Source organism: Pseudophryne corroboree, chromosome 2, assembly GCF_028390025.1.
Source record: "Pseudophryne corroboree isolate aPseCor3 chromosome 2, aPseCor3.hap2, whole genome shotgun sequence".
Taxonomy (NCBI): Eukaryota; Metazoa; Chordata; class Amphibia; order Anura; family Myobatrachidae; genus Pseudophryne; species Pseudophryne corroboree.
The window spans coordinates 128493683-128511532 of record NC_086445.1 but is presented as its reverse complement, the minus strand read 5'-3'; the positions used below and the strand labels follow the sequence as shown (position 1 = coordinate 128511532).

At 42.1% G+C, this 17850-nt stretch overlaps 1 protein-coding gene across 1 annotated transcript; it reads left to right on the top strand.

The window, feature by feature from the left end:
• Positions 1 to 8197: 8197 nt before the first annotated feature.
• Positions 8198 to 16633, top strand: GPR12 (G protein-coupled receptor 12). Its single transcript, XM_063951704.1, has 2 exons — positions 8198 to 8450; positions 8995 to 16633. The coding sequence occupies exon 2, from the start codon at positions 9004 to 9006 to the stop codon at positions 10000 to 10002; it is 999 nt and encodes a 332-aa protein (XP_063807774.1). The 5' UTR covers positions 8198 to 8450; positions 8995 to 9003; the 3' UTR covers positions 10003 to 16633.
• The last annotated feature ends 1217 nt before the right edge of the window (positions 16634 to 17850 follow it).

Here is a 17850-nt window from a genome sequence, read left to right as displayed (position 1 = left end):
TTACTACTTTTCGACCAACAGAACATCGCAGAAGGAAGCCCTATCAACAACCAACAAATCAAAGATGGACCAGGAAGAATATATGGTACAAAAATACACAGTACCCAAGATACATCAGTACTGAAAGGCTGAATGGAAGAAGAGAGAGAAGAGAATCTCATCAAGATTATGAAAATCATTATGAAAATCATCATGAAAATTATCCAGAGAGACATATGGACAGAAGACCATCGCGCATCTTCTCATCCAATATGAACCACAATAAAATAGGAAGAACCTCTTTTTTAGGAAGAACGAACTATCATCATTACCACTAAAAAGAAAAAGGGGGAAAAGGGGGGGTGTCAAACATAAGAAAAAGAAACCAAATCCCAAGATCACTGAAGAACAGGGAGAAGTACCAATCAATGATCTCAATCAGGGAAAGATTTATAATCTAAGTGACAGACAACTAACAAAAACAGAGGAAAAACTCCTTTTGAAGGGTCTGAAATTCGCCCCCACCAATAAAATGGATCAATTCGGAATATTTTTAGATGTGGAAAAATTCGTGAGAAAATTAACTTTGAAAAAATTCTTCAACAAAAAAGAACTAGAAGGTGAAATGAGCGAAACTACAAGCAATGAAGTATTTAAGAACAAATCAACATTCTATCCTAAACATCTGAAAGGAAGCCTGGTGGACAGCTTCCAGAAGGCAGTTCTGGATGATCTGGAAAAAATGGGCAATATAAAAAATACAAAAAATACTAAAAGCAATCTAAGCCACAAAGAACGGTTGGCCCTGAAAGATCTACAAGGGGATGAATCTATCGTCATAAAACCCAGTGATAAGGGAGGAGGAGTTGTAATCCTCAACAAAGAAGACTACATTAAAGAAATACTTCGACAATTGGAGGATGGAAAGACATATACCAAGCTTAGGAATGACCCAACATTAAAAATCAAAGCCAATTTAAATAAATTACTACAGACCCATCTGGATAAGAACACACTTACGAAAAAAGAATTTGAATTTTTGAACGTCGCAGAACCCTCGATACCCACAATTTACATTCTACCAAAAATTCATAAAAATGTGACAAAACCCCCGGGAAGACCTATTGTGGCAGGGATTGGAAGCCTAACTGCAAAATTATCAGAATTCATCGATGCACATCTACAACCTCTAGTAAATAAAACAGAATTTCATCTAAAGGACACAACCGACACATTACAAAAACTTAAAAATATTGAGTGGAACAACAATATGTTTATGATAACTGCAGACGTGGAAGCCCTTTACACCAACATCCCTCATGAAAAAGGGATAGAAGCGGTCAAATACTATCTTGACAAGACGGATCTTACTGAAAATAAGAAAGACCTACTAATACAAGGGATCACCTTCATATTGAAAAACAACTACTTCTATTTCAATGGATCTTATTACAACCAACTAATCGGAACTGCTATGGGTACCAAATTTGCGCCTAGTTTCGCGAACCTCTATATGTCGTATTGGGAAGAGAAACATGTGAAGGCGAATCCTAACTTTAAGACAAACCTCAAATTGTGGTTTCGTTATATAGACGACATCATATTTTTTTGGGAAGGCCCGCAGGAGGAATTGAATTCTTTCTGTCAATCACTCAACAACAATGACTTTAATCTGACTCTCACTTGCACAACAAGCCAAAAAGAACTTCACTTTCTGGACCTCAATATATATATCGAGGAAGGGAAACTGGAGACAAAGTGTTACAAGAAACCGACTGATGCTAATAACTACATAGAGGTATCAAGCGAACACCATATGAACTGGCTAAATAGTGTGCCAAAAAGCCAATTCCTCAGGTTAAGAAGAAATTGCAGTAAGAAAAATGTATGTGAAGAACAAATTGACCAAATGAAAAGAGGTTTTGAAGAAAAGGGCTACGATAAAGTCCGACTGGGCAAATTTAAAGAAGAAGTGTTGAACAAGGACAGGGAAGAACTTCTGAAAGTAAAAGAACATGGAAAACCAGAAGAGGGCACAAATAAATTGGCCTTTATCACACAATTCACTCAACAGCATAAAAAGATCGAATCAATAATAAAAAAACATTGGCATCTTTTGCAGAGGGACCCTCTTTTAAAAGACACTTTACCAGCAAGGCCCAAATTCATTTACCGAAAAGCACCGAACTTAAAAAATAAACTTACCAAAAGTGCACTAACATCACAGGACTATCATCCGATTCGAAGTAAAGGCTTCTATAGATGCGGCACATGCCAGGCCTGTCGCGAAGTACAAACTGGCAAATCAAAATACGAGGAATTCAACACAAACGGGACTACTTATAAACTTCATAACTTCATGACCTGCCACACCACGAATGTAATATATCTGATAGAGTGTAGTTGTCATATGATGTATGTGGGGAAAACCAGTCGGGCGCTAAAAACCCGTCTGGGTGAGCACATAAGGAACATCAAAAAGGGAGTGATGACACATCCCCTATCCAGTCATTTTAAAGAAAAACATAACTCCTCCACTAAACATATCCTACAGTTTTTGGCAATTGAAAATATTAAAAACACTTGGAGACATAGAGACGAAACATCTCGTCTAGCAAAATCGGAAATGAAATGGATATTCAGACTAAAAAGCCTTATTCCTAATGGCCTTAACGCAGACTTTGAATTAAAATGGTTTCTCTGATCTCCGTCCCACCCTTTTTCCCTTTTTCACTATCTACACAAGCTTTTTAATATTTTATCACCTGTTCTCTGGTTATATACGATTTGTTTCATCTACTATCAGCCACGTACATAAGTCACATGATATGTATTTTTAAACGTACATGAGATTATTTTTAATTGCTCATGAAATTGTTTATTATTCCATTATTTATTAAATACGATGCAGACCATGTAATTTTACTAATAATTCCACTAAATTATGTCTGGCTTATAGAGAACGCATTGTTTTAGCATTTATTAAGCGAATCACGTTCTATCTACCATAGGTTTATGAAAAGCAGAGAACAGTTCCGTATTTCCTGTATTTGCGGGTCATTGACAGGAAATACGTCATCGGAAGCCGGCTTGCGGTTCAATATGCGTTCCACATACCGGAAGTGCCGGATGGACGCATAAGAAGGTGTCCCAACATGAAATACACTGCATCTAACCACTGTTGCCACCAATGAAGTTAGACAGGAACACCATTAAGTACTTATCAAGTACCTGCTATTGACTTTTAAGACTTTGTATTAAATGCAATTATCGCCGGACCGGAAGTGAAATGATTACCACTTCCGGTGACTACTCGATTATGCTGCTTTTTAGTTTAAAAAACTAGTTTATTATACAGTTTTCAAACAGAAGACATACCTTATAGTGATTACTTTGTCATATGATAGGATCAAGAGATTATATGATGTATTATGATTTTATTTCTGTGTGACCCCCCGACCCGGAAGTGATTCTTATGTGAGCTTAAATAGCACAATTTTTTAACAGTCTGTCATGCAGCCTTGATGAAGGGAGAGATCCCGAAACGCGTCGGCACTGTATGACAGACTAACCACCGAAGGAGGAAGCATTTGCCAGACGGATTGGGGATTGCTGGAGAATTTGGTTCCGGAGCCGATATCTCCCCCAGGGGTAACATCTTGAACGCAATCACTTCATCTGGATCTGGTAAACCTCCACCTTCACTTGATTTCAACATTTGGAAGTTTTTATACCAGAATTTAGGGACACTGTGTATTGTGCATTTACCTGTATGCTCTGATCCGTGACATCGGAATTTCTTGTTAAAAGCTACGAAAGAGGTTGCATAAGGGAAGTAACAATTTTTGATTACTAATTGTCCCGATTAGCGCACATCTTCTGGTTAAATTTCACCTTACCACGGTGCTGGGTAGGAGTACGGACTAGTGGATTTTGGTTGTCCTTTTCCCTGGCGGGTTACCGCACATACCTCAGGTTTAGTCAGTTAGCTTGTAGCCCCTGGCCTGGTTGTTTAGTCAGAGGGCCCCTTGTTATCACCCTGTCTCGGATTTCCCTTTGTCTCCCATTAAGACCTGAGGGGACATCGGAGTTGGGCAGACATAATCCGCCCTTCAAACGCGGCTGCCATGTGCTCAAGCAACCATAGTCTCGCAGGGGATTTCTGACCACACGGGCGAGACAACGGAGTTAGGGCGCCAGGGGCTACTTTCTATTCCCGCTCCCTTCCCCAGCATTCCGTTCCAGTGCTCCGGTCCTTGCAATAGGACCACCTCAGACCAGAGTGCTGGAATCATAACATTATTACCGGCCACACCAAAACTTAAAATTAAACAGGGTTTGATTTTTTTCCCTTATTCAGTTTTGTAAGGTTTGTCGGCCTCATGAATCCCACTGGTTTAGGGCCAAATCCTGGCCAGCTTCTAGTTAGCCAGATTCAAGAACTTACTCAAATGGTTCAGGATCTTTCCCTTCGGGTGAAGTCACAGGAAGATCTTTTACGAACTTCCCCGAGGGTAGTTCCTGAACCGAAAATGCACTTGCCTGACCGTTTTTCTGGTGATAGGAAGCAGTTTTTTAATTTTAAAGAGTCCTGTAAACTTTATTTTCGTTTAAGACCTATCTCCTCAGGTACTGAATCTCAGCGGGTCGGAATTATTATTTCTTTGCTCCAGGGGGATCCCCAGACCTGGGCTTTTGGTTTAAAAGCAGAGGATCCGGCATTGTTGTCTGTAGACGCCTTTCTGGGGTCTTTAGGGCTTTTGTATGATGACCCTGATAGAGAGGCATCCGCCGAGAGTCAGTTACGCGCTCTCAGACAAGGTAGAAATCCTGCAGAGGTTTATTGTACAGAGTTTCGCCGTTGGTCGAACGACTGTGGCTGGAATGACCCAGCCCTGCGCAGTCAGTTTCGCCTCGGATTATCTGAGTCTATAAAAGACAGTCTCCTTCAGTATCCCGCTCCTGAGACTCTCGATAAACTCATGGAGCTTTCTATTAAGATTGATCGTCGTCTCAGAGAGCGGAGGGCTGAAAAAGGAGCACCTGTCAGATCTACTCCGTGTGTATTTTCCATTCCTGAGGACATAGAGGAGCCCATGCAGATGGGTCTCTCCAGGCTGTCTCCAGAAGAAAGAGCCAGAAGGCAAAACTCTGGTCTTTGTTTGTACTGTGGGGGTAAGGGACATTTTGCCCGTAATTGTCCGAACAAGTCGGGAAACGCCTCGACCAAGTGAATTGTGAGGGGGTTCACTTTGGTCTGCAGCTTATCTCCTCGAATAACTCCCTGTTAGTCCCAGCTAAAGTTTCCTTTGGCAGCCTCAGTTCTTCGGTGTCGGCTTTTGTTGACAGTGGAGCTGCAGGGAACTTTATGGACTTAACGTGGGCCAAGGCCTTAGGTATTCCTCAGTTAAACTTGGGTAGGTGTGTCACCATGCATGGTTTAGACGGGAGTCCCTTGTCCAATGGGGTTATTTCCCTCTGTACACCCCCTGTACTACTTACGGTAGGAGCTCTTCATTCCGAAAAGATTGAGTTTTTCCTTACCCATTGCCCAGCAGTTCCAGTGGTTCTGGGTCACCCTTGGCTGGCCTTTCATAATCCCATCATTGATTGGCAGTCGGGGGAGATCTCACAATGGGGTACCATCTGTAATAAGGAATGTATTACGTTTCCCGTCAGAATAGCTGCTGCCATTCCCGAACCCATTCCCGTGGAATACCAGGACTTTGTTGATGTATTTTCCAAGGGCAATGCGGACATTCTGCCTCCCCATCGGCCTTATGATTGTGCTATTGAGCTAATTCCTGGTGCCACATTGCCAAAGGGAAGGTTATATGCATTGTCCGGACCAGAAACTGCGGCCATGAACGAGTATGTTAAGGAGAGCCTAGGGAAAGGATTTATTAGGCCATCTAAATCCCCTTTAAGTGCAGGCTTCTTCTTTGTGGAGAAGAAAGATGGATCACTCAGACCTTGCATCGACTTTAGAGCCCTGAATAAGATCTCAGTTAAAAATACTTACCCTCTGCCGCTGATTTCTGTCCTCTTTGATCAGCTGCGTTCGGCTGTGATTTTTTCTAAGATTGACCTGAGGGGAGCGTATAACCTCATCCGAATCAAGTCGGGAGATGAATGGAAAACGGCGTTCAGTACTCAGTCGGGTCACTACGAGTATCTGGTGATGCCGTTCGGCTTGTCTAACGCTCCGGCAGTTTTCCAGGATCTCATTAACGATGTGCTCCGTGATTTTCTTGGAAGATTCGTGGTCGTTTACTTAGACGATATCCTGATCTATTCTGACTCTATTGAACAACGTTACCCAGGTGCGTCAGGTTCTTCAAAAATTACGTGAAAATCACCTATATGCCAAGTTGGAGAAGTGTGAGTTTCATGTCACGGAGGTATCCTTTTTAGGGTACATTATTTCCCCTCGGGGATTCTGTATGGAACCAAAGAAGCTCCAAGCCATCCTTAGTTGGGCGCAACCCACCAACTTAAAAGCAATTCAGCGCTTTTTAGGGTTTGCGAATTATTATAGAAGATTTATTCATTCTTTTTCCGACCTGGTTGCTCCCATTGTGGCACTGACTAAGAAGGGAGCGGATCCTACCAACTGGTCACGTGAAGCTGAGTTATCCTTTCAGGCCTTGAAACAAGCTTTCGTCTCAGCCCCAGTCCTCAGACATCCCAACCCAGAATTGCCCTTCATTGTTGAGGTTGATGCCTCGGAGGTTGGAGTGGGGTCTATCCTATCCCAGAAGGATCCAGACTCTCTAGAATTACATCCTTGTGTCTTTATGTCCAGGAAATTCTCATCCGCTGAATCCAACTACGATGTTGGTAACCGGGAGTTACTGGCTATTAAATGGGCTTTCGAGGAGTGGAGGCATTGGCTTGAGGGAGCAACACATACCATTTCAGTATTGACTGACCACAAAAATCTTCAGTACATCGAATCAGCTAAGCGGCTGAATGCCCGGCAGGCTCGTTGGGCTTTATTTTTTACTCGTTTCAAGTTTATTATCACCTTCAGACCAGAGTGCTGGAATCATAACAGCGGGTCCGCGCATCGGGATCGCAAGGTGACTTTCACCTTGCGATTTGCACTAACTTTTCTTGCGATTTTGACTATATAGTCAAAATCTCAAGAAAAAATCTCACCGTGTGTACACACCTTAAGAAGCAGAGCCTTGAAACTCACAGAAGTAGGTCTGTTTCTCTCTCCTCAGTCCCTCGATGCAGGGAGTCTGTTGCCAGCAGGCTCCCTGAAAATAAAAAAACCTAACAAATATACTTTCTGTCAGAAATCTCAGGAGAGCTCTCTGAAAAGCACCCAGTCTCCTCTGGGCACAGTATCAAACTGAGGTCTGGAGGAGGGGCATAGAGGGAGGAGCCAGTGCACACCAGATCTAAAGTCTTTCTTAAAGTGCCCATGCCTCCTGCGGAGCCCGTCTATCCCCATGGTCCTTACGGAGTCCCCAGCATTCTCTAGGACGTTAGAGAAATATAGATATAAAGATATGTAGATAGATATATAGTACAGCTATAAAGAAACATAGATATAAAGTGAGAAATATAGAAATACATATAAAGATATAAAAAGATACTGGTAGGTTAATTGGCTTCTAACAAAAATTAACCCTAGTGTAAATGTGTCTGTGTGTACATGTGATAGGGAATATAGATTGTAAGCTCCACTGGGGCAGGGACTGGTGTGAATGGCCAAATATTCTCTGTAAAGCGCTGCGGAATATGTGTGCGCTATATAAATAACTGGTAGTAATAATAATAATAATAAAAGAGACATATAGATCTAACTATATATATATATATATATATATATATATATATACATAGGGAGAGATAAATGTAAATTTAGAGAGAGAGAAAGAGAAATAGATAGGTGCGCTGATAACACTAAGAACCCGCTGAAGCATTGCCGTGCCAAACATATAATTGCTGCGTATCATGAACTAGTAAGCATATGTACTGTATGTAAGGCAATAATAGTGAGCTACATAACGTGCCGCTGGGTGCCCGGGCAGCGAGGCCAGGAACTCGTTACCGAAACACCTGAACGAGTCCACCCAGAGCAGCAGACTGCAGTACATCGGCGGAACCGCGCCGGCCGCAGACGGCGTCGCGCAGCGGGAGCGCGCCCGAACGCTGTGCCCGAGCCGCGTTCCCCCTGCTCTCTCTCTCTCTTCCTTGCTGCCTCCTCCAGCAGCAGCAGCAGCATCCAGGCATCCTGCAGCCTGTGTCCTCGCTGCTATGTGCGCCCGGCCGACAGCCCTAGCCGACAGCCCGACTCCCATCATCATTCCACCTGCAGCCCACCCTCTGCAGGGAGCACCAGCCCGTACACCCATCGCCTTGCAGGGGGAGATGATGCCGGGCAGCAGCCGAGCAACTTCTTCTATCTCAGGACGATAAGACATCAGCAACCTGGGGATCGGCGATAAGATTTCAAGGTGACTACTACTGTACATTCTGTGATGGTCACTATGCAATCTATTGTGCCTCCCCCCACCTCCTCATGTGCCTCCACCTCATCCCATTCCCTTGGCTTTATTTCACTGCTTTTTCATGGTGCTTTGCTACCTTATGCATTTTCAGTCATTTGCAATATATATATATATATATATATATATATATATATGATATCATGAACTACAATAGCAAGGCATATTATTCCTTATTAGTTTATGGATTATATATATATAAATATATATATATATATATATATATATATATACACGCCACACCACTTCAAATATAGGTCTCAGTGTTAAAATATCACATTCTTTAGTTATTTGAATATATTTTTATATTTATCTGTTTTTCACAGTATCCATTGTTATTATTATTATTTTTTTGCTATGTCCTATTATTCTGTAAGCCATTATTTTTTGCCATACACACGCCAAGTTAGCCGGCTATAGAGTGAATCATTGCATGCTACGATTCTCCACTGATCTCCCATGGTGTATTAAAGCCCTGTCTTTTCTGTTGAAGAAGGTTAAAATGAATGAAGATATGAAGGTTAATATAAGCTGGCTGCCTCAGGATCATATAGATGCCAGTTCCCCGGAGAATATCACAGCGGCAGACTCCTCCCTGATTCCTGTGCTAGAGCCAGAGCTCATAGTAAACCCATGGGATATTGTCCTGTGCACATCGGGAACCCTAATCTCCTGTGAAAATGCTATCGTGGTCCTCATTATCTTCCATAATCCGAGCCTGCGAGCCCCCATGTTCCTCCTCATTGGTAGCTTGGCACTGGCAGACCTCCTAGCAGGTGTCGGACTGATCGTAAATTTTATTTTTGCTTATCTCCTTCAATCGGAAGCTGCAAAACTGGTGACAGTGGGACTGATCGCTGCCTCTTTTTGTGCCTCTGTATGCAGCTTGTTGGCTATCACCGTTGACCGTTACCTATCGCTCTATTATGCTTTGACATACAACTCGGAGAGGACAGTCACTTTCACGTACGTCATGCTTGTTTTTCTGTGGGGAGCATCTACGTGTGTTGGACTGCTGCCTGTAATGGGCTGGAATTGCCTTAAGGATGAATCAACATGTAGCGTCATTCGGCCGCTGACGAAAAATAACGCTGCGGCCCTCTCGGTTTCCTTTTTGCTTATGTTTGCACTCATGCTTCAGTTGTACATTCAGATCTGCAAAATTGTCATGAGGCACGCTCATCAGATTGCCTTGCAGCATCATTTTCTGGCTACGTCGCACTACGTCACCACTCGCAAAGGAGTATCTACCTTGGCCATTATACTGGGGACATTTGCTGCCTGTTGGATGCCTTTCACCCTTTATTCATTGATAGCTGATTACACCTACCCTTCGATCTACACCTACGCCACTCTGCTTCCAGCCACTTACAACTCCATCATCAATCCCGTCATTTATGCGTTCCGGAACCAGGAAATCCAGAAAGCCCTTTGGCTGATCTGCTGTGGTTGCATCCCGGCTAGTGTGTCGCAGAGAGCCAGATCGCCTAGTGACGTGTGATTATGTTACACTTTCAGCTGCAAGCAGTTGGTGCTCTTGTGACAGGTGGAGTGTTCAATTTTAAATAAAAAAATGTAAAGAAAATCACTACGGTTTAGATCTGCTGGAGGAGTGATGCCCTCGAAAATACTTGGACATGGCATTAAAGTCCATTTCATAAATGGAAATCTATTTATAAAGACGAAGCGCTGTTGTGCAATATCTATTTAAAATTTCAAAAAGAGCTAATTGTAAAACTGGAGTTGTCGTTTACTCAGGGTATGTGGTTTGGAGAATGGTAACAAAAAAATCCATGTATTCCTGTGCGTAACTACTGTATACAGAGATATACGTTGCTTTACTAATCTTGGTTCTTCAGCCATCTTTGGAACCCGACTCCTAATATCAACGAACTAATGATGCTAGAGGAACAGTGTTGAACCTCCTATTATAATATTACAGTTAGCTTCAAGATCCAATCCCACTTAGAAGATTTATATGGTATATCAATTATAATGTAAATAATCACCCAGCACTTTTTTAATGTTTGTGTCAAACGTAAATTATGTTCTATAGATAATTTATTTATTTTTTATTAATTACTGAATGCCAAAATCAGAATAGCACAAATACGTTCGATAAAAAGAACTTTACATATTTTCTTTAAAATTATCTGCATCAATGATCAGTTAAAATAAAAATAACAAAAAGTCTGGCATTCTCACGCTGGTAAAAATCAACTGATTAGAGGGGAAAAGAGACCTTCTAAATGGGACTGAATCTTTTATTGTGATAGGACTCCTTGGTTGGGAGAATGTGTGTCATAGAATAATATCTATAATGGTTCTGCCTTGTGTTACATTTCAGGCATATATTCAGTGTTTTAGGAATTCTGAGTGTAAACTGAGAGGTGACAAACCTGGATGTGCACCCCATAATTCCTGGATCACCCTGACAGCTGCTATGCTCTGATTTTAAAATAGGTGCACTAGGGCATGTGAAGAAGGGGCATCCAAACTGAAGAATTCTTCCAATCTATTCCAGGAAATTTATTGCAATAAGTAACTAATGAAGAAGGAATAGGCTCTGACATCCTGGGGATGGTGTACACCTTTGCTAAGCCATGAGGGATTAAAATACACCTGCACGGCTTGTCTCATTTCCGAGGTGGTAATTGGAACTGTGCAGTGAAAATAGAAATTGTGACTCAGTAAGGTGTATGTGATAGTAACCGTTTCACCGCTGGAAGTGGTAATTGTGCAAGTCATTGCATTTTGATTTGAACCCACTGAATGCTCTTTGATACGTAGGGTTAAACATTTCTAATTTAGTGATGCTGTATTGACGAATGTTGGTAGATTGATGCTCGCTTGTTAAAGTGTCCTTTTTTGAACTGAGCCTTCCTAAAAAAAAGTTGCAAAAAAAACAAAAAAAAACCCTTTCTTGAGAGATCATTAGAATCTACAAGTTTTTTTTTCTTCTTCCATATTTAGCTGCTATTAGCCGCCAAATAGGACCAAATAAATGGATCAGGACTTAACCATGTCGATCTTCCACAGTAGAAAATATATGCGCTGTATGGGAATTTCTAAGAGGAATTTTCAAATGTGACAATTGGGCTGTGTCTCGTTAGAATTTGTTCTGTTTTGCTGAAGAGCGATTCTGTAAGATGCCATCTTGCCAGTCCTGTTTGTCTCTGTAATAGATGCCATTGCTGCAGGGACATACAGTACTAATGTACTAGCACACTGCGAGCCTGAAGCGAAGGCAGCGTGCCTAGCACCTTGGTTGTCAGAAGAGAGTCTGTTGCAGCTATTTAGATGTTTTATTTCTGGAATCTTGCAAATCACAATATTGTAACACCTCAATGGTGCTGTACACTTTTTATTAATTTATTTTTTTATGATGAGCTATTTTATTTTGTTTCTTGCTCTTAATATGTTGTTAGAGTATGCACTGAATGGGTCCATTCCATCCATTTTTACATGTCCCTACCTATTAGCCCCTTACCCAGTAGCAGCAAACATTGGACCTTGTTTAAAGGAGCGATCTTGGCATTTTTTTTTAATTGCTCATTACCCCACATACAGTATGCTTTCCACTCCTCTCCACGTAGGCGGCCACTGAAACCCTGTGGTTTCTCATTTCTACCTCCTTCTACAACCTTGGGAAATGTAGATGATTACAGTGTATTACAGGTCTATCGATAAAGCTGGTTGCATGGTCGCCTACTGATACATTTTCTGTAAGCGTTGCATTCATTAAAGTTCCTTGTGGCATCAATTCTCAGAGCGCTTCCGCTTCTGAAGGAGGTAGGACAGAGTTTCTCCTTGGAAATAAAATAAATACCTGGAGATAACTTAGCATGATGGAAATAGCAATGATAGTGGGGAGTGGAGGGGGCTTTTCCCCCAATTTGGACCAAGACCAATGTTGGAAGGTATAACCCCCTAGCAAGATGTAAACAAACTGATAAATGCTAAGATTGGTTTGTTTGCTAAGTTACAGAATATATTCTATTTGCACTATTTTTTTTATTAAATAAATTCTACTAATTGAATTGAAACTTACTAGCTTGTTAGGACAAGCATTTCCATCTTTTGGAAAATCAGATATGGTCACCTTAATTACTTGGCAAATTCTCTGGGACTCATAATCCTAGGTGATACATTTGGGCTGATTCAACTAGCCATGCTTATCTTGGGTGAAAAACATGTGGGTGCAAGGTTCTGCTATTCAATTAGAAAATCCGTGTTAAACTACTGTAACGTGAGCTTCAATGAGAGTTAAGGCTGATTTTATGTTGCAGCCCCTGAGTAAGTGAAAGTAAGGGAAAAATCTTGTTACAATAGTTGTGATACAATACAGAACCTAGTACACCATCCCTAATGCTGAATGCATTTAAATAGCATCATTTGGCCAATAATGACATGTCATTGTTGCAGTTATTTTCCGTAAAAGCTCCAATTGGATATAATTAATTATGTGGGACATTTATTTTGGGGTGTTGTATTGATGGGAAAGGGTTAGGGTGAAAACAATTGTCTATAATTTTTCACTGTTAAAGGTAAAAAATAGCAATTTTACACCTTTTAAGAGCCTCAAAAACTGATTATGACCACTTATAGCCTTCGAAACTTTTTCATGCACTTCCCCCATTTTCTAATTGAATAGCATGGATCATGGGAGCACTCATGCTGAAAATAGCCTGCTATATACACATTAAGTTGAACATAAGAAAAAATCTTAGTTTAACGTAGTTAATTTAATTAATTGGGGGGGGGGGAGCAATTCAATTGTTTTGCCCTGTGTCTACCACTACGGGGCACAAAATGGTGCAATTCAATTGTTGCTCTGTTTAGACGCCCGTTAGCTGTGGGGACGACATTTTTTCTTGCAACCTCCTGAGGTGCAAAAAGAAATGTGTGCAAAGTGGACTGTGGCTTGGGTGCCCAAAATGGGAGTTTGGGCACCCAAACCAGGACTTCATACGAGATTAGCCACTATTCGTGACTAAACCCTGTCTATTTGGGCATGATCAGTGAAATAAAAAATAAAGAAAAGCATTTATATTGCGACTTTCGATCTCCTGTCACTTTAGATGGGAGATCGGGTGTGCAAAAACTATTGAATCGCCCCCACAGTGTATGGAGGTAACGCAATTGTTTTAGTGCAGCTGCAGCTCCCGTTGCGCTATTCAAATATTTCTGCCACAGGCGCCCCTTTATTTCTGCTTGCATCCAGAGGTGGTAAGCAGAAATCCAGTTGTTTTACGCATCTAAACCAGAACGATTTGGGCACTGCATGTGCAATAATTACTGGGCACCAGTAACTTGTCCCCAGCGGCACAAACAATTGAATACCTCCCGACATTTTACACGGGAGCTGCAGACGCAACAAAGCAATTGAAACACCCCATAAAAGTGACTGCCAAGAGGGATGTGAAATAGTTTTTTGGGGTTTTTATTTTCTATTTTGTCTATCATGGTTTATGTTGAAAAGATACGTGAAAACTGCTTTGAAATACATACAGTAAAATTTATTCCTGCTAGCCTTAAAAATATTTAGTAATGTTTTTCTAGTGCAAAAAAAGTTCTAAATATAAAAAATTGCAAAAAAAAAAAATGTACAGAAAAATAATTTCATGTGTTAAAAACATATTTGATACCTTATAATGACCACTGCATTCTACGTACACATTGTGCTTGCATAAGTATTCGAGACACTGTAAATAATGTCATAATTCACGTATTGTTCAAAGTCTGGTCTCTGTGATGCCAAAATCCGTTTATGGTCATTGTGTCATTTAGCAATATATAAACACAAGATTTAGAACAGGACTGAATGTGACAGTCGTTTGTCGTGATAATGTCCAGAGCAAGGAAAATGTCTAATTGTATTTCCATATTTACTTGTTGGAACCTTCAGATGACATCCCTGAGTGACATATATTTTACAAGATTGCACTAGTTTTCCATATTTTCTCATAATTCCGGTTGTGTTTTTCACTATGTTTTAACATCTATTTGTCAAGCAAAAATAAATGACAAAACAGACGTGTTACAAGTGTGTCTCCCAATAGATTGTGAATCTCTGGCTTTGCTGATTGTGTCACAGGCTGTTTCCAGGGCAATAGACTGCTGTGCAGATAACAAGGGTCATTTGTAAATGACCTGTGTGGACATACAACCAATATACAGTACATACTCTCCAACATGACTCCTTCCACCATGTATACTATGCTCTGCTCCTGGTTTTCCAACTTAATTTTTGATTGCAATCACCACGGTTGGTAACATAATTCTCACCCATTAACTACTTCAACCCTGATGACTGCAATCGTAAATTAAAAGTGAGAAGTCCGGCAGCAGAGCATCCTGTACCTGGCGGATGGGGTCATATCGGGAGTTCTGATAGTGTGGTATGCTTTGTGCCTTCATGCAGATGCTTTGCAGAGTCATTTACAAAGTTGCAGCCAGCACAGGGGCGCCAAGATATCTTGCTGGCCCCAGAGCTAGAGGAGGGGCATTGTGAGTAAAGTGCACGCCGCAAAACAAGCCTAGGCCAAGATAATGTACCCACCCCCTTAATCTTGGCATCACTAGGTTTTCAGTGGGTACTGGTATGTAATCCCGGCGGTCGGGATCCCAGCAGTTAGAAGTCCGACGCTGGAATCCCAGTGGCGAGCGCAGCAAGTCCCATTGCGGGCTCGCTGCGCTCACCACACTAAAGGGCCCGGTGGTGAGCTTTGCTCGCCACAATACTATATTCCCTATCGGGTGGTGGCGTGGACCACCACCCGAGCAGGAACTCTGGGCTTTGGTTGGTATTCCGACCGGCGGCATTTCGCCGGCTGTCGGGATTCCGGCGTCGGTCTTCCGACCGCCGGTAAATTAACTGCATCCCTTTTCAACGCGTGTTGCAAAAGAAAACCCTTCTCTGCTTGCCTGAGTTTTGGACCCACTCCTTCTGCCTCCTTAAATATAATCAGGTTTTTATATTTTCTCCTAAAATATTGCTCTTTGAGGCTTAATTTGTGTCTTAAATTAGTCATGAATAGTGAGACTTTGGGGTCTATTTACTAAGCCTTGGATGGAGATAAAGTGGACGGAGATAAAGTACCAGCCAATCACTGTCTAACTGCCATGTCACAGGCTGGGTTTGAAAAATGACAGGAGCTGATTGGCTGCTACTTTAACTCCATCCACGACTTAGTAAATAGACCCCTTTGTTTCATATGTCATACTTTATATCGTTATTTTTATAACGTTGGGTTATTCTTTCATATAAATGAGGTCTTCCTTAGAATGTGCTCCTGAATTGTTCAAAAGCTGTATAGTAATGTCTGACACCTATGGGGCAGTGCCTGGCGGTTGCAGAATATTGTCTTTGCCAATGAGTCTCCAGGCTCTGAGCCACATTAGAGGCTGGGAAAGTGCATAGATGGACCAATAGCTTCCTATTTCTCTTAACCTGCGCGAGCAGGACACACCCCAAGGCTATATGCGGAGTAGGGAGCATTGATGAACATCACCAGAAAAGCATCACTATTTTGGCACATGCGCAAAGTAGACTCACAGAAGAACTAGCATCCTGGGTCTCACAGAGAGCACGCGGGGATTGGCCGGGAGCCTCATGATCAGGAGGTCACCTCACCGATAGTGTAAGTCACAATATAAATCTCATCAGCCTTATTGTTACCTTTAACACAATAATAAATACAATTTAAAGGGAGCTTCACAGCTTATTCCATGAGTTTGTACTGCTGAAAGGATTTCCCCCTGCAGCACCCAGTTGCCTCCTCAAGACCATCTCAGTGAGCAGTAAACCTGCATCTCTGTACCAAAGATATACAGATTCAGTTATGTTATCAGTGCTAATATCGCTGTATGTCACAATCCGAACATCAGTGTTTTCAATTCAGCAATGTTGAGTGTCCAGCCTTAGCAGGAATCTCTTAGTGGGCCCTGCTGACATCTAGTCTCTGGCACCCCCATGGGGATGCATTCAGCATCTCGCCTGTTGGGATGCCGACGGTCATCTGACCGACGCCGGAATCCTGACACCACTCAGGATACCGGCGCCGGATCACAGACAGCCGACATCCCAAAGGTGAGTATTGCAGTTCTAGGTCAAGGTTAGGGCCTGGGGGGGGAGGGGGGGGGGGGGTAGCCATAGCCTCCCCGAAGGTTAGAAGGTTAGCCATAGTTTGCACCCCCATGGTGTTAGCCCTAGCCCCAAAGACAGGGTTAGGGTAGGGGAAGGGGGGGGGGGGGGGGAGGGGGAGAAATATTTATCACCTGCGATGTCGGGATCATCGCTGTCGGGATGCCGCAGTCTGTGATGTGACCGCCTGGAAATCAGTATGTATTCCTCTCATTTTGCAAGTCTATAAAGGTTCTGCGGCCATGCTATTGACCCAGGAATGGCCTACTATGTGTGCATTCTGTACACCTTTTAAGCTGATTTAAATATCTCACAAAATTTTGCTTGCTATTTGGTCTCAGTGTTAGCAATACCATTACATTCAGGGGTGATGAACCCAATCTACTCCACTCCATAAGAAGGAGCAAAATTGTGCACACCTAGGGGTAAATTTACTAAGATGGGAGTTCTATTTAAGATGGGATGTTGCCCATAGCAACCAATCAGATTTTAGGTATTATCTTCTAGAAGGTGCTAGATAAATGAGAAGAAGAATCTGATTGGTTGCTATGGCTAACATCCCATCTTAAATAGAACTCCCATCTTAGTAAATGTACCCCCTAGTCAGGAACGCAACCAGTGAACCAGGTGTTTACCCGTGCAAACAAATGGTGCTGTGCAAATATTAGCCCAGGACACTGCAGTATCTGTGCACCTACTCTGGTTTGTACGTCCATAGGTTATAGGTCTGTCCAACAACCAGTGATTAAGTAATTTTCACCCCCAATATGTTAAACAATGCTGGACACAACGCCACCCTGTACTCTCCACAGTAATTGGCCCATCTGCATTAGTAATGCCTATTCGAATTACAACATATATTAAAAGATCAAAACAATCACTGTGCTTTTAATATCCATGTTTGCCATGAGTTGTGAAGGGATTCATGTATATTTAATGATACAGTGACTTTGGTTAATTGAATCGAAAGCGTGCCAATAACTGCTCACTAACTCTCAGCGAATTGAACAGAGAGCTCTAACCAGATGCTCTGTAGCTGTGGAGGAACTACAAGTCACAGCAAGTCCCTACCGCCTCTGGTTTGCAGTGCATGCTGGGACTAGTAATTCCTATGATACAGGGCACAGCCACAGGTCGTCTAGCTCTATTAATGGAGGATACACATCAATCCTCTACAGCCTCTGATTTGCAGTGCATGCTGGG